The sequence below is a fragment of the Meles meles genome, chromosome 17, assembly GCF_922984935.1.
Source record: "Meles meles chromosome 17, mMelMel3.1 paternal haplotype, whole genome shotgun sequence".
In the NCBI taxonomy this organism is placed as follows: Eukaryota; Metazoa; Chordata; class Mammalia; order Carnivora; family Mustelidae; genus Meles; species Meles meles.
Window position 1 is genome coordinate 57,132,488 of NC_060082.1, and position 21,643 is coordinate 57,154,130.

The 21,643-nt window shown below is 59.3% G+C and overlaps 1 protein-coding gene across 1 annotated transcript in view; it reads left to right on the plus strand.

The window, feature by feature from the left end:
- The first annotated feature begins 899 nt into the window (after positions 1-899).
- COQ8A (coenzyme Q8A) overlaps positions 900-21,643 on the plus strand; it is a 36,371-nt gene continuing 15,627 nt past the window's right edge. The window contains exons 1-4 of the mRNA XM_045982164.1: positions 900-1,042; positions 17,885-18,070; positions 18,522-18,926; positions 19,190-19,256. Coding sequence (XP_045838120.1) covers positions 17,894-18,070; positions 18,522-18,926; positions 19,190-19,256 — 649 coding nt within the window. The 5' untranslated portion in view covers positions 900-1,042; positions 17,885-17,893. The remainder of the gene's footprint in view (positions 1,043-17,884; positions 18,071-18,521; positions 18,927-19,189; positions 19,257-21,643) is intronic.

Genomic DNA, 21,643 nt, shown 5'->3' on the forward strand with positions numbered 1-21,643 from the left:
AGCTGTAATTGTAGGACAATACCAACATGGGAGGGTTTGAGAATGGAGCTATAGAGGAACAAAGTTACTGTGTATTATCGAAATCAAGCTCGTATTAACTTGGACCAGGATGTTAGTTACACCCAGGGCAACCACCAGGGCGTGGCCCACTGTGTCACCTGCCAGGGGCCGTTTAGATGAGTCCTGCTTGGTTCTGGCAGCATGGAGGTCCCAGGTGCACCGTTCTGGGGGCGGGCGGGGGGAGGGCTGACCGGATGGGTTCAGGCAGAATGGGAGAGAAGGAAGCAGAGAAAATGAATACAGGTAATGCCTCCGCGAACCGTGCTGGAAGCGGAAGCAGAGAGCCGGGGATGGGGTGAACGGTGAGAGGTAGCTCACTGGGTTTGCATGCTGGTGGAAAAAACTATGTGCCGTCTCTCTCTGTGTCATGCGGACGAATTCTGGAGATCGTCGTAGGACTACTGGGGCGTCGTGCTTCTCACCCGAACGCCCCAAGCGCTGGCGTCTTGGGTTATTGGGGGCGGGGTATGCACACACCCACTGCAAGACATACTAATAGCTAGAGGGCAGGGCGGGAGAGGCGCCGTGAGCTCGGGCCGTAGCGGAGAGCTGGCGGAGGGTCGGTCCCAGGGCCCACGCCCCGCAGCCCTGGCCCCGGCCCCGAGAACCCGCCTCCGCGCGGCCCGCAATCGCGGTTTCCCAACTAGGGCGAAGGGCAGCGCGGAGGGTACGGCGGGAGGGGCTCTCCCTGCCCGCGAGCGCTGGACGGCCTTCCATTGGCTCCCCTCGCTCCGCCCTCGGTCCCCATTGGCCACGGCGCGAGCGCACGGGCCGAGCACGCTGCCCCGCGCCGCGCAGCGTGTGGCCTGCCAAGGCGGTGCGGCCAATGGGAGCGCCCGCGGGGCGGGGCTGCGGACGCCGGGAGCCCCGGCGCGGGCGAGTAGGTAAACAGATCCGGGGCGCGTGCGGCGCCGGCGCTGCGGCTGGCGTGCGCGCGCAGGCGGTTCGAAGGTGACCGCGGAGCTCCGCTTCTTGCCGCGGGGTAAGGCTGCGACGCTTGGCCGCCGCGCGCTCCGGGGCCACAGCGGGCCTCGCCTTCCACTCGCGCGCGCCCTTCCCGGGTCCCGCTTCACCGTGGCGGCTTCCCGTGGCCTTTCCGCCCGTCCGCCCGCCGCGCCTGCCTCCTCGGAGCCCTTGCCCGGTCGCCTCCCTGGCTCGGCTGCCTCAGGGTCTTCGCTCCCGTGCTCCTGCCCCGCTGTCGGGTTTCACGAGGGCTCGGGGTGTCCTTGGGAAAGGGGGCCCTTCTTGGTCCTTTTCTCCGTTCGCTTTTTCTGGGCCTTTGGGCTAAATTGCCTGAGCTGCTGCCTATCCCTAGCCCCAGCGCCCCCGCCACACGCAGTGTGCCCGTCTGCCTCGGGGACAGGAATGCTGCCAGGTCAGGCCTGGGTGCTGGGGCTCTCCACGTGGCTGAGAAGTGGCAGTCTCCTGAAGGGCGAGAGGCTCTCGACTGGCCCGGCACAGCCCATTGGAACACATGTCCTGCTTCCTGGGGCATTGGGTGTGCGTGACACAAGACCCAAGAGCCGGGCCTGCCAAGCTTAAGTGAGCCGAGAGTATGCGTGATACCAGCCTGCCCGCTGTCCTGTTGTGGATGGACTGGTCATCCTTCCAGGAAGGCCCTTCTGAGAAGAGACAAGGGGGTGCTCTTAGTTCACAGGAGCAGAATCCTTAAGACTCTGGCGATGGCTCTGGGTATTTTGTTCAGCCTTGCAAACAATGCAGGCAAGGGTTATTACAATTTTTGGCCTGACCTTGTGCACCTCAGAGAAAAAGTGACCTAGGTGGTCTGAGCACATCGCTGTGTGTCGCCTGAGACAGGGCTTTCCAGTCTTCAGACTCGACATTTGGGCTGGACAGTTCTTTGCTGTGGGAGGGTGACCTGAGCTTTGTCCACTAGAGCCTGGAAGCAGCTCCCCACCCCAACACACACACTAGTGTGACAACCAAAAATTTCTCCAGACGTTGCCAAATGTCTCTTAAATGTCAAAATCGCCCTTGGTTGAGAACCATTGAGCTAAGACTCTTAAGAGTCTTTTAGTGCTGCCAGAGAGGTGTGCTGGGACCTGCCTGTGAGTAGTTAAGAGATTTGGCAAAGGGTAGTGCTGTGCCCCCTGCCCTAAACCAGGGATAGAAGCCGTATAGATGGGCTTCCAAGGGGACCCCACCTGTGCACCTGGAGGGACAGGAGAGCGATAGGAGGTAGAAACTCATGGGCATCCACTTTGCCTGCCGGATGCAGGGCAGTGATTGGCTGGGTCCAGAGTACAAAAGGAGAAGGCTGGTGGTATCTGTCTTTGGAGACTTTGCAAGAGGCTGGGGGATAGGCATGTGAAATAACCACGGACAGTTTTTAAACAGTGATCAAACAATCTCAGGCTTCTGAACCCTGGCAGAAAGGCCAACTCCGTTATCCACAAGGTGATGCCTTAGTCATCTCCCTGTGTCTTGTGATGTGGGCAGGGGCTGACCCTGGGTGTGCAGAGTAAGTGACTGCATTTCAAGCTGACGTGTGGGGATGTTTACACGTGCTGTGTGCCCCTCCATGAGAGCGTGCAGCACGGATACCTGTATCATTTGTAAAGGGCCTCTGTGGTCGATGGAAGCATCGGTGTCAAAGATGCAGAGAAAGATGCTTTACGTCTGAGTCTAGATGTTGCCCTAAATATAACCTGGAGTTTATTTCCCAAAGTTCTAAATACCAAATCGATGGGGAATGCGAATAGCTGAGAAACAGTGATTGTGGCATAGAGCAGGGAAGGCTATCTTAAGCCTCTCCCTCCCATGAATTTCCCTATCTTGTTCACCCAGGTGTGTACCTGGGTTTTCCCATTACATTCCTTGGTTAGGTAGGCAGTCTTTTGCATTCCCTTTGTTGCCAGTGGAAAAGCATCCGGACAGAGAGGTCACTTCTCCTTTCTCAAAAAGAAGTTTAGAGAAGTCCAAACTTGGCAGGATAATATTCCGCCAAGAGCTGCGGACACTGAGTCATTATCTTTGTCATTTGAAACAAGAGCTGTGTGCAAAATTAGACAGGAATATTTAGATAGAGCGCTGTCTTGATCTGACAGTGGCGTCTGGAAATAGTTCGAACATTCCTGCCGAGTAACGGCCAGGAACTTGGAGCCAGTGGAAGGGAGAGAGTGGTGTGGGGAGTTCAAGGGCCCACATCTTCAAGAGTGGCTCCTCTGGGACGGGTGAAGTCGGGGGACCCTGAGGCAGGGCCAGTACCCTGGGCACAGGACGTGAGAGGGGGGCTTCTGCCCACACTTTTTACAAAGCCGAATGGGTACCCGCTGGTCTGTCCGCAAGCATATTGTTCCTTGTGTGGTTCTAGGCTCCCGAGCCCTTGACCTCTTGCTTTGAGGTCAGGGGCCCGCAGAGTATTTTAAGTTGGAAATGACCCTGAAAATGTCTTTTTATTCTTCATACTTGGAAGTGATTTATTTTCAGTGGGTGCATGTAGAGAAGGTCATGAGAGAGCCTAGTGTTTTTCGCCCATATTTACATTTCGGGGTATTGTAGAATAGTGACTGTCCTCTTGTCCTGAGAGCCCTAGACTTGTGGGGTTTTTGTTTTTTGTTTTTTTATGTCCTCATATCCTACCTGGGCTGGGGCAAAAGGACTACACTTGGTCCAAACCTGGAAAAATCCCTGTGTACCCTGAGGGTCAGTGCCCTTCCACACCCTGCCCCTGAGGAAGAGCCCACTCTGGAATCGCAGCGGGATCTGGTTTTTTTACTCCTCATTGAACACCTCTTGATGGGCTGACCTCGGCAGGCACGGCATGGGGAATATTGAAGTGAACGGCTCCTGGGTCCCTGAACTGGGGGACCTTATAGTAAGGTGCAGATCCCACCTCAGGGCCCTCAGCGTGGTTTGGACTAGGAGCTCTGGGTGGAAACTGAAGGCTTCTTGGAGGAGGAGTGTCGGGGGGTGCTTTGAGGATGAGCAGGATTTCAGCAGGAAGAGGCAGGAGTTTGGCGTGGGTAGGGTCAGGGGTCAGTGCTTCCCAGACTCCTTATGGCAAACGACCAGGTTTTATTTTGTCCCAGTGTGTTTGCAAAGCGCAGTAAACATGGCTCGGCATTGCGAAATTGCCGTGGAAGTTTCTAGGCACTCACTCCTGGGGGCTGTTAGCGGTCCAGGGACCACCGTGTGCCGCGCCCTTCTGGTTTGGGTGAGTTCAGGGGAGGCAGAGCAGTGCTTCCACACGTTTTCTGACAGCACTGGCGTCGGGGGCCAAGAGGGCTGGGCCCTGTACTTGTGTCAGTTTTCAGCTAAATTCCGTTCAGGCCAGAAGGGTTGCTGAGCACCGGCAGCTCATGAGTCCAGCGGCAGCCCAGAGGGGCCCTGGAGAGAGACAGACAGAGACAGAGAGTGAGTGTGAGCCTCCTGCCCTGATGCGTGCACAGTCCGGTGGCCGTTACTCGGCAGGACCCGTAGGGGGTACCGGCCTTCTGCTGTGGGGACCCATGCTGGAGAAAGGCTGGAGACTGCTTGCTGGGGCCGGAAAGGTGGGTGCGCCCCACCCCCCGGCCCGCACCCCGGAGAGAAGTGCTTAGAGGCTGAGGCCAGCGGGGGCAAAGGTCTGGCGGCCAGTGGGTGTTGCTGTGGGGAGGCTGCCAAGGTGGGCTGGTGTGTGCAGAACGGGCAGGGAGACCAGTGAGGCAGGTTGTGAGAAATGAGTGCGGCCTGCGTCCCGTGTGGGGGTTGGTGGAGCGAGGAGGGGGGGCAGGTGGGGACGTGGAATGCGAGGCGTGGATTGGAGAGAATAGAAATCTGTGCAGGTGGAGGTCCAGATAAGTGGCTGGCTGGACACTGACGGCGGAGGTTTCTAGTTGTGGGGAGGAGCTGTTTGGGGTGGATGGCGGTGTCCCTGCAGAAAATGGGGTGCGGGAGGAGGGGCTGGTTTGGGGGAAGTCAGACGGCGATGTTCTAGACACGAAGGGGTGGACATACCTCTGGGACCCCGCCCCCGCCCTTTATGTTAAGATTTAATTTGTGGTGGATTCACCCTTCCTACTAGGTAGTTGTGCAGTTTGAGAGACATGTCTGATGTCGGGACACCTGGGTGGCCCAGTCGGTTGGGCAGCTGGCTCTGGTCATGATCTTGGAGTCCTGGGATGGAGGGATCAAGGCCCGCATCAGGCTCCGTGCTCAGCATGCAGTCTGCGTGAGATCATCTCTCTCCCTCTGCACCCCCGGCCCCTGTTTCCGCACACGCACTTTCTCTCTCTCATAAATAAGTAAATCTAAGTGGTCACATAATCCTTACCACAGGCGAGGTGTAGAACAGTTCCGTTCCAGACACATTCCCTATGCCCGTTCATTGGTGGCTGTGGGACTTTGAGGGGTGCTGTGGTGTGTGTGTAACTGGGTTCGTTCTAGAACTGCCTTGGCGGTTGAGATGGCCTGCCCCGGCCGACAGCAGGGATGCACGGACCTAGGGCAACTCCGGGAACAGGGAGGAGCAGTCAGCAGGGGGATTTTTATATTTGGCCCAGGAAGGCGGAGAGAGAGGGTTTGTGGACGTGAGAGGGAACATTTTCCTGGAAGGAGAGCGTGAAGGCAAAAGCAAGCTGGGTGGGGAGCGTCCTCGTGGAGGAGGGGGAGGAGCTGGGCTGGAAGGGGTAGGCTGGTTCCGAGGGCTCTGAGAGGTGGGCTGGGGGGGTGCGCACAACACGATGCCTCTGGGGGAGCAAGGAGGCAGCGGCAGGGTGGGTGGATGGGAGACCCGTAGGCTGGGGCGCTGGAAGAGAAGCGGGGCGGGCGTCCTGTTGTGCCCTTCTGCCCACCAGGCCCTGCTTCTGCCCGCTCCTGAGGAACTGGTGGTTCCTGGTGGGCAAAGTGAGTGTGCGTGTGAGCGCACGTGAGTGCAAGTATGTGTTTGAGTCCTTGAGTGTGTGAGTGTGCCACTTTACGAGTGCGTGAGTTGCATGTTTGCAGAGGTGAGTGCAAGTACGTGAGTTGTGGGAGTGTGGGGTGGTGTGTGAGTACACAAGAGTGCATGAGTGTGTGATGTGAGAGCAGGTGAGTAAGCATGAATGTGTGAGAGCGTGAGTGCATAAGTGTGTACCCTGGGTACGGGGGGGTGTCTGTGTGTGTGAGTACAGGTGCATGAGTGTGGGCTTGGGTATGTGAGCGTGGTGTGAACATGAGTGCACGAGTGTGTGCCCATGTGGATGTGTGTGAGTGCGAGTGGGAGTGTGAGTACGTGAGTGTGGCAAGTGGTGTGAGTGCAGGGGCATGCGTGTGTGCATGAGGATGTGCATGTGTGTGAACGAGTGTGGTGGAGGGGCAGGGTGGTGGGTTTCCTGGAGGCAGGAGAGACCCAGGCTGGACACCCCTAGCCCCCGGGTCTGTCTCCCCACTAGGTTTCTTGCGGTGGCTGGACGGGGTGGCGCTCGGTTCTAGGGCATCATTCTTGCCAGACCTTGTGAGCTCTGCGTGTGCAGAACAGCCCTGGCCAGGGATGAACAGCTTCCTGTGCTCCAGGGATGCATGGGTCCTAGTCTCTGGCAGCCGGAGACCGCTGTGGGTTTCTGAACAGAAGGAAACCAGGAAGCACAGGCCCGAGAAGGAGAACGGGTGTGCTCGAGGTGACACGTGGCGGTGTCCCTGGGAAGGGGCCGGCTCAACGTCCGTCCTCCGTTCCCACACTGCCCCCATCTGGGCGCTAGAGGCCCGGTGGGGACATCCTGCCATCAGTGGGGCTGGATGCGGGTCGTGGGGACTGTTCACACACACATGCAGCTCTTCGGGTGAGGTCCAGAGCCTGGGGTCAGGCCTGGAGTTCCTTCCTCCTGCCTGGTGCGTTTGCTCTGTGGCACGGGCCCTGGCCAGCAGGAGGGTGGGGGTTGGGATGGATTGCCCTGTGCCCCGCAGGCGGTTACTATTTGATGGGAGCCGGAGCAAACATGTCCTGTCCCTGAGGTCGGGGAGAAGTCCGTGGCTCTTGCTCCCACGCATGCTCACTGCCAACATGTGGTAAAGCGTGGGGCCAGGCCCCACATGCTGGGGGGACCAGTGTGGACCTCTGCGCTGGTGGGCCAGGCCTGCCGTCTTGCCCCTCTTTTTCCCTCTCGATTTCTCGTAAGCAAGGAGTGGGGCAGGACAGCAAGCACTAGAGATGCTTCGTCCTGCGTGGGTGCCCTGGGGGCCGTGGACGCAGTGCCAGCACCCAGGTTTCTGTCCTCTGCGCCCTCCCTGTGAGCGCAGCGCTGCCGCCGTGCGTTGGGGGGGGTCTCAGGGTGGTTGGGGATGGGACCCCTGGGTTCTAGGTGTCGGGGCTCCGTCAGTTAGCAAGTACCGTGGGTGCAAACAGGTGTTCAGCTCCAGGGGCGGCCCCCTTGGGGAATGGAGAACTGGGTAAGAGAGGTCCCCTCTCTAGGAGCTCACCGCGCAGCAAGGGAGACGGGACTGCTGCACAGTCACACAGGCCAGCTGGAGGTGACCCCAGGCCATCACGAGATGCGGGAGTTTAGAGGAAGATGAGGGTGGGGGCCTGTCATTCTGCAGGGTCTACTACTCTGTCATTGGGCAGAGGAAGTGCTCTTCTGGGGGTGGGGAGGAGGCTCATGGAAGTAGGAAAACCCCTGTGTGTGTGTGTGTGTGTGTGTGTGTGTGTGTGTGCGTGTGTGCGTGTGTGTGTGTGTGTGTGAATTGGGGGAGGCCATTCTGGCAGAAGCACTGGGGCATTGGGGGTGACCTAGCCCAGGTGATCCTCTTCCCGTTTCTGTCCCTGAGTACAGTTGTCTGTCAAGGGTGGTTTCTTGTCTGGGTGGGGTCCCTAGTTCTACAAAGCCCTGGGCTTTGTATGCACACATGGCGGCAGCGTCCCTGTCTGGGTTTGGTGTGGTCTGTGGAGGGGCAGCTAGTAAAGGCTGGTACTGGGTGTCCGTGTGGCCATCTGAGGACCGTGTGCCCAGCGTCACCTTCTGGGTCATCCACACCGTGAGGTGGCCTTCAGCGTGGGGCTTCTGCCTCTTTCTGCCCTTTGTGTCTGAGACAAGAACCAAGCCGGCCCCCAGGGGCTGGGCTCGCTGGTTCTGGGAAGCTGATGCTCTTAGTGCAGGTACCTGGGGAGCTTTCCAGAAGGGGCAGTTCTGAAAGGCCAGTTGCCCTTTGAGAGCCCTGCCAGCTCCAGAGTTCTTGTGTCTCCAGGAGACTGCTGATTTAAAATGTTGATTTACTGCTGTGGGGGCGGGTTTCTTAGCTGCTTTCCTCTCCGCCTCCTGGGCAGCAAGGAAAGGGCGGGAGCCTGCAGTCAGGCCAGGGTGGAAGGCCCAGCACCTGACGCCCTTGGGAGCGCGGAGATGTCTGCTCCTCGCTGAGCTCGCTCCCCGCTGTGCGTAGGGACGGCACCTGTTGTGGGAAGGCAGGGAGTCAAGTGAAGTGATGGGCACACAGAGGGGACTGTGTTTGCCGCTCGTGACTAAAGCGATTTCTCTGGAACAGTCTATGTGAAGTGGAAGTGTTTTGGAGGATGGAGAGGGTGGAAGCTGGTGAAAAGCATTTTGGGAGTGGGGCCTGCTCCGTGGGCTCTGTGGTGCCCCCAGGCTGTGCACGGTGCCTGGTGGGCAGCGGACCCTCAGCAGTGGTTCGGATGTTGAACTGAGCCTCAGAAGGCATTGGGCACCTTGGTCCTGAGGGACCAAGCCAGCGGGACTCTGCTGTTGGGAACAGGAGTGTGTTCTGAGCTGGCTCCGGGGTAGTCCAGCCCCAGGCACAGCACTTGGCACATGCTTGGCACCCAGGGCTGTTTGTGGGGTGACTGAAGAGTGATCTGGAAATTATTCTAGAATACCGCCTGCCCCTCTTTTTCCTTTAAAAAAAAAAAAAAGACTCCGTATTCGTTTCCTGTGGCTGCTCTGACAGATGACCTCAAACCCAGTAACTTAAAACACTGCATATTTGTTATTTGATGGTTCTGGAGGTCAGAAGCCTGAGATGGGATGTCAGCGTGGCCTGTCCTTTCTGGAGGCTCCAGGGCAGAAGTGACCCTGGCCTTCCCAGCCTCCAGGGGGTGGCCGGCCTCCCACCTGTCTGACACCTGCTCTCCAGCCGCTGCTTCTGTCACCCCTCGCACGGGCATGAGGACCCCGCGATCATTTGGGCCCATGTTGGTAATGCCCTGTCTTAAGGATCTTTACCTGAATCCCACGTGCACAGCCCCCTCTGCCACGGAAGCGGACACTGTGACTGGTTGCAGGGCTCAGAGTGTGGACCTGTCTGTGAGGTTGTGACCCAGCCTGCGCATTTCAACAGGCCCCTTTCAATACCTGATTTCGCTTTAGAGGAAATTCCTCGACCACAGCTCCAGGTCCCCACCGAGGGTCCTGTCCACCTTCCTGGGTGGCAGTGCAGTGACGCTGGTCGTTCGTGTGGTCACCATCAGTGGGTGGGGAAGGAGTCGGGGTCAGAGATAGGAGCCTCCCATCAGGGACTTGGAGTTGGCCTGGAGAGAAGAGGCATATGTGTGCCAGAGAGGGGATGTGCAGAGTAGGGCAGGACCTGGCCAGCCTGGAAGATGAGGATAGTGAGGGGAAGACTCCCCGAGGGCTAAGAGTCAGCTCATGCCCTCGAGTAAATGTGGTGTGTCTGTACATTTCGGGGTCCTTCGCCTCTCCTGCTTAGATTGGATGCTGCTGTGATTTCCAGGTGAAAAACGGGTTCCGGGGTGGCCCAGGAGCAGGCCTGCATTGGCCAACTGGTCAGGGCAGAGCTGGTTCCCAGGCCCCAAGGCAGGCCTCATGCACACAGGGCTCTCCCGGCCTCAAGGGGGATGGGGCGCGGCTTGGGGTCCGGGGGCAGGCTTGCTTGCCGGGGCTCGGGGCTCAGAGCGATGCTTAGAGTGGTGCTTGGGCACGGGGGTGAGCAGAGGCTGGGTGGGAGGCCCGGGTCCTGACTGTGGTGCCTCCAACCTTAGGCCCAGGAGCTTGGGCGTCTTCTGTTAATCCGTTAGACAGCTCGAGCCATCTGAGCAGGGGCTAAGTGTGACGAAGTGCATTTGGGGACAGTTATTAGGTGGTAGAGTGTGTGGGGGTGTGCAGACAGAGAGGTCGTGGGGATCAGAGGCCTCCCTGCCCAGTACTGTTCCTCCCATAAAATACCGTGAAAGCTTCCTGTTTTCTCCTCTGGGAGAGGCGTTGGCCGTGGTAAGGATCACCGGTGGGTGTTTATTTCTGCCTCTGAGCATGTCCCAGGCACCACAGAACACATCACACAAAGCACCCCCCCCGCCCCCGCAGAGACTGGACTGCCCTCCCTCAGTCCGACAGAGTCCGTCGCGACTCTGTCCCCGGCCCGAGCACCCGGATATAAATAAGTGGGATTGTCTGGTCTCCCAAGCCTGAACCTCCTTCCAGAGCATCTCTGCTCACGGTGATGAAGCCCTTCCGCGTGCCAGCCCCTCGGGGCCCCGTGTGCTGCTGTATGCGTTACCCGACCCGCTCCCGTGGGGAAACTGGCACAAAGAGACACTTGGTGACTTTAGTTCAGCAGCAGAGGCAGGATTTGAACCTGGGGCTCCTGGCTCTGGAGCATCTCTGTGGGACAAGCACTGTTTTCAGGTTTTAAGCAGAAAACTTGGGGGAGTTTTTGTCAGAAAATGAAATTGCTGTCAGGACCCATGCTTGACGGGTGGGCATTTAAACGGCCCCGTCGCAGTCAGTTCCATTTGTTCACCAGAAGGAGGAGGCACCGCTCAGGACCCCTCCACCCTGCAACCCGCTCCCTGCGCACCAGAGCCCTGGGTGTCCTTAAAGAGGGGAGCTTCTCCTGCTGCTTCGATGAGCCACCCACCCCAGCCCAGTGCCCACCTGGAGGCAGAACCCTGGGAAGCCTGAGAGCGTGCTAATCTCCCGGGAGGCGGGTGCCGTCTAGGGTACCCAACGCTCTTCAGCTTGGGTTTTCCTCTTACCTGTTAAAGCCGGCAGACTCAAGTCTTTCCTGACTCCAGTTCTTACAAGCTGTGTGACTTTAGTCAAGTTATGGAGCCTCTCTGTGCCTTAGTGCCTTCATCTCAAACATGGACATGGTAACAGCACGAGCTTGTAAGAGTGATTGAGGGAACGCTTAGCTTACAGCCCGGTGGGTGGTAGCGTCTCAGGGACAGCAGCTGTGGTTAGTGCACTGCGGCATGGGGACGTCTGGGGACCCGGTGACAGTCCGAGTGCCTGCTGCCCAGCAAGCCCTTGTGTGCGCTAGCACACGCGTTTGCGCTTCTCACCAGCTCTGAGAAGGAGACCTCGGGTCTAGAAGCAGCTTCCAAGGGAACGGGAAGTCCTCAGCCTGGAAGCTGCCCCGAGGCCGGCTCCTTTCTGCGGGAGAAAGGGGACTTCCTGGGCGACGTGCAGGTTTGGGGACTTCTGGGGGTGACTGGCAGCTGTGGGGACCACGGGGCCCTAATAGCCTGTCCCCCAGCAGGAAGGCGGCTCTCCAGACCCCGCTACAGGTGACAGACGACAGGGGCTGTTTGTCTCTGTGTCTTCCTGGTCTGTCCTTGTGTGTTCAGTTGCCAGCACAGGAGGCTGTTTCTGAAGCCGTGGGTGACACTGGGTGGCTGTCACCACCCTCACTGGCCCAAGGCCTAGAGCCCCCGTGAGAGTCCAGTGCTGGCCCCTGGACGTGATTTGGATGGCTGAGGGGAAGGGCACAGCCGCAGAATTTTCTGGCTTCGGGTCCTGAGGTGATCTGTTCCTGACTTACAGGTTCCTCTGAGTCCCCTGGGGAAACAGTCACCTGGTGTTTCTTTCCTTTTACTCAGAGTAGAAGAAAAGTTTTAAGCACGTAAAGGAACTTTTCAGAGCCCATGCAGGCTGGAAACTGAGAACATTCCAGACCAAAGTAAAGTTTATTCTTGGCTGGGAGGGGGCAGAAGAAGGTGCCCCCGCCCTGGGGCCTCTGGAAAAGGACGTTCAGCAGCCCTGTGGGAGGTGACAGTCGGGAAGGCCAGTGGTGGCCCCGAGGCTCCTGGTCTTTAAGCTCATTCATTTCTTTTCCAGCTTCTTGAGGCAGTAACAGGAAGAGAAAGGGCAGGTTGAGGGTTTCCACAGAGCCAGGCTTTGGGGGAAGGGCAGCGGGGAGAAACTTGGGAAGGATCTTTGCCGCCAGGCCTCTGCGTGGGCCACCTCTGCTCCCTTTCCCTCTCGACCTCCAGAACAGGGATCTCCAAGTGGGGTTCAAGCCCGGGCAGCAGCAGCACCTGCGAATGTGTGAGTTCGGCAGGTTTCCAGGCCCACCCCAGACCCAGACCCAGAGATGGCGGCGGGCCCAGCAGTCTGGGCTTTCACAAGCTGCCTGGGGGGCTCTGCTGCCCACTGAAGCCTGAGCACCCTGCCTCCGGCCACACCGCCAGGGGCCTCTGATTCTGGATCTAGATAAAACAGCCAGCAGGTGTGAGCCCGTCCCACACATGGCAGCTTGTCTGAGCCTTCGAGAGTCCTGTTGAGTTCATTCTGTTTCCCCGTATTTGTCACCTGCCTGCTCTGTGTTGAGCAGGGAGCTGGGAGCGGGAGGCGGAGAGGGAAAGACAGGTGTGGTTCTGGCCAACAGCCCCTCCGGGGAGGAGACAGTGACTCAGATTCACAGCGGGCACTGCTGTGCAGGGGGGGGGGGGGGGGGGGAAGGACAGGCTGGGGAGGGGCAGGGGGTGTGTGCGTGGTTTTTAGGGTGGGACGTGTTGGGGGAGGGTGTCCCAGAAGAGATGATATTTGGGCCAGGAGCGGGGATGGGGAGGAAAGTGCGCTCCTGGCTCCTGGCTGAGGCCGGCAGCAGGGCTGGGCTGGCCTGACTGGGACACAGTGAGTGCAGAGAGCAGGGAGAGGAACTGGGGTGTGGGGTGGCCAGGTCACGAGAGTCCTTTCAGCCCCTTAGGAACCTCGGAGAGCTTGGACGTGATTTGGGAGCAGGGGCCGGGGACCAGGGGCAGGAGGGCCAGCTTGGGGCTGGGGCAGTCGTCCTGCTAGGGGCGGCCAGGGAGTCAGTGGAGGTGAGGCGTGGGTGGTGGTCACATTCCTCAGGATGAGGAGTCCGGGAGAGGGGTGTGGGGGTGGCGAGCGCCGTTTGACGCCGATGGGACTTGGGGTGTCGGGGTGACGTGTGTGGGGCAGATGGCTGGATGAAGCTTCACGCACTCCCTAAGACAAAGAGCTTTCCTTTGGTGTCCTTCTCCCAGCCACCCTGAGGCTTCGGGGCCCCGCGGAGTGTGCGCTTCAGAAACAGAACTACCCTGGCTTTGGTCAGTCCGAGTTGCTTGGCCACGCCATGTTTTAGAGCCACAAAGGCGATCCAACCCTGGCTTGGTACATCCCCACCAGGTCTCCAGCTCACCGTCCCCTCAAGAGGAGAGGCGAGTGACCCATGGTGAGTCTGTCCTCTACCAGGAGTGAGCTCGTGTCCCGAGAGCCCCAGGAAGGTCGGAGAGTGAGGGGTCATTGGCGCATTCTCTGAGCTTGGGGACTGTGTTTTCCAGCCTCTGTCCCTGGGGGTGGTGAGCTGTGTCCATTTCTGTTCTTTCTCCAGGTAAGCTCTTTATTTCCATCCTTTATGGCAGTTTTTTAGCATGTTAGGACCAAAAAGAGGAGCCACCTGGAGCGCTCTCCTCTGGCGAGGGAAGAACTAGCGAGTGACGCACTTAGTGACCACAGCCTTGGCAGAGCTGGGACCCCACGTCCCTTTTCCTAGGACTCTCGTGGGGGGTCTGCGGCCGCCTCTGCCTCTGACTCTCCTGTGTCAGCCTCCGTTGGCCTCTGGCCCTCTCCCTGGTGTCTGTCCTACTATAGAAGTGTCTGCATGGCATCACAGCTGTTGGCGCCCTGGGGCCAAGGGCAGGGTCACCAGGGCCTGCAGGGACTAGCCCAGAGCACCAAGGGGAGCCTTCTGGAATGTGGGATGGATCACTGAATGCCTTTTTGTTTTGGTGCTAGTCCCTAGTAGGCACCCCCAAATGGGAGTGCTATCCCCCCACATCTGTTTGCTCACCCAGCACTTTTGGCTGTCCCTTTCTTGGGGGAGAGTGGCAACACCGGGGACTTCTGGGGTCCACCTACCAAGCAGGCAGAGAGCCGGGTGTTCAGTTGCTCTGTTACGTCTGGGCAAGGTGTGGAAACCCGCTCAGCGGCCAGCGGGAGAAGTGTGGTGGGTGGAGGGCTCTAATGTAGATGAGTCCTGGTGCAGACAAGGATTTGCTTTTTAAACAGTTTATTTATTAGAGAGCGAGTACGAGCAGGGGTGTAGGGTGGGGGTGGGAGGGGCAGAGGGAGATCGAATCCCAAGCAGGCTCCGTACCCAGCATGGAGCCCAACACAGGGCTCGATCCCAGGACGCTGGGATCACCACCTGAGCCTAAGGCAGATGCTTAACCCACTGAGCCACCCTGGTGCCCTGGGGCTTTTGCTTTTTATTTACGTAAGATCATGATGAAATGGCGCCTGCTATAGCTGAGTGCCTGGTTCTCGTGCATTCCTGCAGGGGGTTGCAGCAAACTTCAGGGTAACTGAATTCTGAGTCCCACTGGGACTCTGGTACCTCGATCCCTGAGACCCACTTTTTGAAAACTGGAAGGTGAGGAAAGTTCTGGAAAGGTAGTGCCTTCTGACCGTTGTTCCTCTTCCTGCTGTCCCTTGCTCAGGAAAAAAAAAAAAAAAGTACTTGGTGTTGATTGGGTGTGAAGAGCTGACTTTGTACTGACTGGAGCAGCCCAGAGATAAATATTTGTCCAAGTGAGGGCAGGCCTGGCCGTTCACACGTGATTTGGCTCCCAGATGACCAAGTGTTGATGCGTAGCATCCGTTGATTTGAGGACAGCAGGTTTTGCCCCACAGCGAGCAAGAGCGAGACGGTGGGATCTCTGCGATGTTATTCCCGCTGGCACTTAGCAGAGGGCTAGCTGGAGTCGCCCTCCTCCCCGCCCTGGTGCCCGCGTTCGGGGTCAGACTGGGGCCCATCACGGCTTTGCGGGGGATGAGGACGCAATCGTTCGCACAGAAGAAGGCATAACTAAATAGTTGTGTTTTTTTTTTTTTTTTTTAAGACTTACTTATTTGAGCCAAGGGGTGTGGGTGAGGTGAGAGTGGTGGGGGGAGAGAGGCTTCCAAGCAGACTCCCCGCTTAGCACGGAGCCTGACACGGGGCTTGATCCCAGAACCCTGAGATCATGACCTGAGCTGAAACCAAGAGTTGGATGCTTAGCTGAGTCACCCAGGCGCCCCACAGCCAGTTTTCAGTGCGTACCGTTTTTAGATGACTTACTCATTTGTCCCCTTGAACGTAGTATACATGAACTAAACAGGTCAGGAGAATTGTTACTCATTTCTCCCAAATGCAGGAATTAAAAAAAAATAGTCTATTTAGCATTTTTTTTTTCCTCAGGAACTTTTCTAAAGCATCCTTGTGAAGTAGGTATAATCCCAGCCCATCTGGGGGCTCTGCTCATTGCCACCGCGCTCAGGAGCTGGGGGAGTGAAGACGGGCCTCCGGTGGGTCCCAGGCCTGTGTCTGCAGCGTTCAGGGCCGGAGGCTGGCCTTCCAGTTGGATCGCCAATGGATCCGTGCAGGGGGCCGGTGAGGTCAGCGTCGGCAGGGCAGGCCAGCCGCACGTCACCTCTCAGCTCTGCTCTGGTGACACTTCCGTTCGTGCTTGTAACGTGCACGAGAAATTCAGGGAGAATGAATTTTCAGCCTGGAAACAAAGTCTGAATTCAGTAGGTCTTCGGAGGGTCTACGGAAGACATGGGATCCATTAGCAGACAAGCTGAGGTTTTGGAATCATCGGAGACTGTGGTTCGTGGGTGGGAGGCTCTTGCCTTCTTTAGCTGGATTGGACTGAGAAGTGAGCAAGGGAAAGGTCTAATTTGGGGCACTTGGGGACAGTGGGGTACAGTGGGTGCCCTGGGCCACCAGCAAGGATCTTTCTGAACAGGTGTGGCTGAGGCTTAATCTCTGTCCACCCTTGTATGTCAGCCTCCTCTCTTGTGGGGTCTGTGGGCTGACTGGGCAGGGGCACTGTGTCCTGCGTGCCTGTGTGCTGGGGTGCGGCCGGGGGCTGGCAGTTTGAGCACGGGCGGAGCCCTGTGTGAGCCCTCATTGTGGGCTCTCTCCCCAGGCCTAGACATTGGTCTGTGGGGCTCAGCCTTGTTTATTGCCATAAAGTGTGGGATCCCAGATCAGAGCCCTGGGTGTGATGGCAGCAGGTGACGGACCCAGCTAGCCTCTCCCCTTCATCTTTTTCAAGGGTATGGTCACCTTCCAGAAACCTCCTTGGCTTTGATGAGGGTGTAGGCAGTTCAGTTGTGCCTTACTGGGGCGCGTCCCTGAGGGAATGCCCAGGGCCAGTGGGCCAAGTGTTTAGGAAGGCAGCCTGGTGTGGTGGTCACAGGGCAGAGCCGGGCTGGGGTCAGACCCCAGGACCACCATTCGGGGCACCATTCAGGACCGTTGACCTGACACTCTGGCTTTGCTTTTCTCCTTCGTGGAGGAGGAGCCGTGATACCTGTGTCACTGAGTTGTTTCTAAAGGATCCAGTGATGGCGAGTGGCGAGCACTCCAGCCTGGGGCCGGTGGCTGCTGTCGTGATAGTAGTGGCAAAGGCAGGTGACCGCGGATTGTCTCTGTTCTCCAGCCCCTGTGCCTTCCTTCTCCTTGTTAACTATGAGTAGCTGCACCCTTCCCAAGCTCAGGGTCCCTGCAGGACCCCTGGGCCGACCCCGGCTGCTCCGCTGTGACAGGTGGGCTGGAGGCAGCCAGGAGTGTTCGGAGGTCGCTGGAGCTATGCTCGAGGTCCTCAGAGTTGGAGCTTCCCTTCCCTCATGTGAGGAGAATTCGGAGTCTGCAGCGTCTCTGTGCCCTCGGCCTCCTTCCTGATGGTCCAGGCCCCTTGTCCAGGGTGCACCTGGCCCTTCCTGGGCTCCCCCCCAGCCTCACCCCTCCTCGTAGCAGGTCCCAGCTCCTCCCTGCCCCGGCTGCTTCTCTGGGGTCCCCTGCTGCTCCTTTCCTTTCTGTGGGTTTTCTTCAGCCCCAGCATGTCACTGGGACCCTATCCCCCCCCCACCCCCCACACGCAGCCCCATGTAGGCTGTAGGAAATACTTGGGGGACGACCGCACAAGCTCCCCTGGGAGGCAGCTCTGGGTACATACGGTGGCTTTCTGACTCTTTGGCCCTGGCCGACCTGAAGGAGCGCATTTTACACTGCGACGGAGTAGAGGGAGAAGTTTGGGTGCACGCGGGGAAACGAGGATCCGGAGAGGGCCCCGCCTGCAGTGCGTTCCAGGGCTTTCCTAGCCATCCCGTGTCGATTTCCCGATTTCCCGGATGGAGCGCGCTGGACTGCAGTTTGCAGACCCCACGGCTGGACCATTCGTGGAGCCTGAGGGTGGGGAGGGGGCTCTGCGTGTCCCTGGACCTGTGGGTGTTGTCAGAGGCCCGAGGGGCAGAGCAGGGGCAGCCGGGTCAGGACGCGCAGCCCAGAGGGGTTGGGGTCGCCCTGGGCCCTAGAGGGAGGTGCTTCAGGGCGGACGCTCCCTTCCCAACCTAGTTTGGCTCCAGGGGAAAGAGCACTGGGCTGAATCAGGGCGCCCGGCTTCATGTCCTGCTTCTGCCACTTGGTCGCTGGGAGATGCCGGGCAACTCACTTCACCCCTCCGTGCCTTGGTGTCTCCTACGACCCAGAGCCCTGCCCCCGCCCCCCACTGTCCTCTCTGTCAGTCAGCTTGCACCAGAGGGGTCCAGTGGCAGGACCAGACCTGCTGATGCCTCTGCCCAGACCTCGGGGTGGAGTAGCTCTGAGTGTGGGGCGTCCCCCCGACTGGCCCACTCTCTTGCAGCCCTCCAGGATGGCTGCCATGCTGGGGGACACCATCATGCTGTTCAAAGGCCTTGCCAAGCTGACCCAGGCGGCCGTGGAGACCCACCTGCAACACCTGGGCCTCGGCGGGGAGCTCCTCGTGGCAGCCAGGGCCCTGCAGTCCACGGCTGCGGAGCAGATCGGCTTGGTTTTGGGGCAGGTGCAGGTAAGGAGGCTGGAAGTGGGTGGCAGAGGGGCCGGCCTGGAGCTCTTGGCGAGGCCAGGATGGGGAAACCAGGACGCAGCAGGGGGACCGGCTTGGGAGACCTGCTGTCCTTCTGGGTGCCTCATGGAGCTGGGACAGCCCCCCGGGAACTGGTGGCCCAGACCCCAGTTCACTTTATGGATGAGGAACTTGCTGCCTGAGTGTGGCAGTCCTCCCCCGGGCCTGGTGAGGCACCCGGCAGGTGCTCAGTGGCTCTCTGGCTTCCCCGGGACCAGGGAGCGGGGCTTGTCAGGAGCAGGGCGGAACCTGGGTCTCCTGGCTTCGTGGGAAGGAGCAGGAGCTCCCCTACAGATCTGGCTGAGGGCTGCTTACCCGGTGGAACATGGGCCGCCCTGTGCCGGGGGTGGGGTGGGCGCAGGTGCTTCTCTCATGCTGGCTTCGCTCTCCGCAGGGGCAGGGGCAGCGCCAGGAACCTTACGCTGAGAGCTTCGATGACCCAGAAGCAGAGTTTGCTGGGCCTCAGACTGCGGGGGCCCCCACAGATTCCTCTGCGGCCTCCTCTCCTCACCGGTCACCGCCCCCACCCTGGGATCACACTGGCAGTGAGGGCCCAGCTCCAGCCTACGTGGCCAGTGGACCCTTTAGGGAAGCCGGGCTCCCGGGCCAGGCTGCCTCCCCTCTGGGCATGGTCACTGGGAGGCTCTTTGGAGACCCCAGACGCGCACTTGCTGCCACAGGCCTTCCTCGAAGGTTCTTCCACCAGGACCAGCCCCCCGTGGGGGGCCTCACCACGGAGGACATTGAGAAGGCCCGGCAGGCCAAGGCTCGCCCCGAGAGCAAGCCCCATAAGCAGACGGTGCGTCCCGGAGGGCCAGGTGGAGCGGGACTGGGGTGGCCGCTGCTCCCGGTGGCGCTGGTCAGTCCTTCCTTTGGGGACGTTCTCTGATGCCGTGGTCCGGAGTTCTCGGGGACACAGAGGCCTCCTCTGGGTGGAGTATGCCGCCAGGTGGAGCGGCCGCCTTCGGGGGTGGAGCGGAGCAGTGGGGGCTGTGTGAACCGCTGCCGGCTCGTCCCGTCCGTTCGCCGATTCCGTGCGGTCTCTTTTCTTGCCCCCTCTAGCTCAGCGAGCACTCTCGGGAGCGGAAGGTGCCGGTTACACGGATTGGGCGGCTGGCCAACTTCGGAGGTAAGGTGGCTGTGTGCACCCATGCCGCCTCGCCTGCCCTGGGCCACCCGCTCGGCCACCACGGGGCCTGCATGGAGGTGGGAGAGGGTGGGGACTCGAGGGGTCCCGGGGAGGCCGTTGGCGCCTGACTGAGCTGCTCCTGACCCTTCTCCCCGGGGGATGGTCCGGTGACTGTGTCCCACTCTGCCCCTGTCACTTGGGGACCGTGTCTGCCGCAGCAGACTTTCCCTCCTGTCACTGAGCCCCGCTGCCGGGTCAGGGCTGGGCAGTGAGTCGACCTTCCTTGCGGGGGCCGTGGAGCTCCCAGAGTGGTGTTGGCCCCGACGGGCTTCGCAGGGACCGTTGGCTAGACCCCCACGAGCTGGCCGGTGTCAGTGGAGGGCGAACCGGGGGCTGCGGCCTTGAGTTCTGTCGGGAAGTCTGTGCGGTTGGGAGCTCTCTCCTTTTCTTTGGAGCTTTGAGTCATGTTGTGTCCAGTGCGTCTGTGCTGAGTCGCAAGATGATTTTGGAGTGAAGCCCTCGTACCTGCTGCCGTGACCTCACGTTGTCCTTTCCGCTCCCGAGCAAGACGCCCGTCGCTGTGTGTCTGCACCATGACTTGCTTGTCTGGCGCTTTGCTCGGGTGGCCTTCTGAGTGTCCCGCCCGTGTACCGCCGTCCTGCACGCCGTGCCCTGCGGCCGCTTCTCCCCGAGACGCCATCCTGCTCCTCATTCGGGGTTGGCTCTGTGCCCCCGGGAGCCTAGCCCTCGGGGCTGGACCCGCGTGTGGGCTCTGACACTGAGTGACGGCTGCTGGTGTTTCTGACATGCAGAGCCCACTCACTGGATGGAACTTTCTCGAAGCTTTTATTCCATTGCTGCTGTCTTAAAAACTTGGTATCTGCTGCGACTTAGCTGCTGCAGAGTCCAGCCTAAAGTACCATCTGTGCTTTAGGACAGAGCTGTGGCTTTATTTCCTCGCGTGGAAATTTATTCCTCGCTGGTTGCATTCAACCAGTTCCTCATGCAGCATTGTGACTGCCCGGGGTGCCACTCCTGGGACCAGTTTGAGAACCTGGCGGCCTCCAGCGATCCTTACCCCACAGGAGCCTGGGCACTTCCCTGCTTTCCACAGGGGCTGCTGGGTGGGCAGCATTGGTTACCGGAGTGTTGTGCGGAGGCCCGCTTTTCTCCCCAGCAAGTCTGAGGCCGGAGCTGTCCCTTCTCGCTCTGTGGTCTTTCTCTCCAGCCCTCTTCCCGCTGCTCCGGACGGGGCTCAGCACATAGGCTTCGCTCGACCGACGGGTTTGGAGTGGAGTGGATCGTCTCATGGGGCCTCTTTGTGGGTGAGGCTAGTAGAGGGTCTCTTTGGGAAGAGTGGTCTGAAGGAGGTCGTGGTGGCAAATTGAGTTTGACGGAATGCCGTGCATTCCCGGTGAGGGGGGCAGAAGCCAGGGCCTCGGGGTTGGGGTCAAGGAAGACGAACGCAGTGGGAGGGGTTCTGGGGGAAGGTGTGTGCGGCAGACAGGCAGCCTCAGTAAGCCCCGGGGCAGGGCTCCCCGCAGGCCAGACCCTGCCTGGGATGGGGTCAGAGCAGGTGTCCTGTGCAGTCAGAAGCCTCTGGAGCCCGTGCTCACAGCTGCCTGGGGCCTGGAGCCGTCCTTAGCGTGCGCCCGCTGGGGGTTCGCCCAGCACTTGGCCCCTCCTGTCGGGCTTCGACGGGGGAGGGTGATGGCAGGGAGCATCCAGGTCTGGGGAGAACGTGGCGTTCTGGCTCTGGAGGGGAGTTCTGGGCTTTCAGCTGCACCCGAGGTGGTCACACTGTGTGTTAGGACCCTTCAGCCAGTGTGAAATCAGTTTAGTGGGTCAGGACTGGCATTTAAAAAACAGTAAAACTGAATAGAAGATCAGAATTATCATAGATTTTAGAACTGTTTGTGTTGCAAAAAAAACGTTTTTTCTCCAGAGCTACAAACATCCTGCTTTATACCTGTGGTTCACTGTATTGCGAAGTTTGTGGTTTGCTGGTGGGTTGTTGTCTAAACAGAGTGAGGTAACACTCCTGCTTTGTTCTTCTAGAAAACACTTCTGACCTTTCTTCCCCTCGGGGGGGTGTGGTGTGGACCAGCAGGTGTAGGGACTTTTGGCAGGAGAGGCATGAAGGAAAGGGATCACTGCAGATCCCCTGGGAAGCAGGCTTGACCTTGAGAGGGTCAACGGCAGGTATCCAGCTGGTGGACGTGGATGGGGTGGGCGTCCTGGGTGCACCTCGGTTCAGGGGGTGTCATGGCTGAGATGTGAGCAGGGTGAACCGTGGATATTAGGTCTTGTTAACGAGTGATATGAAAGATGGGGTCAGAACCGGACTTTAGGTCGTCACAGTATCAGGTTATAATTCCAGCCTTGCT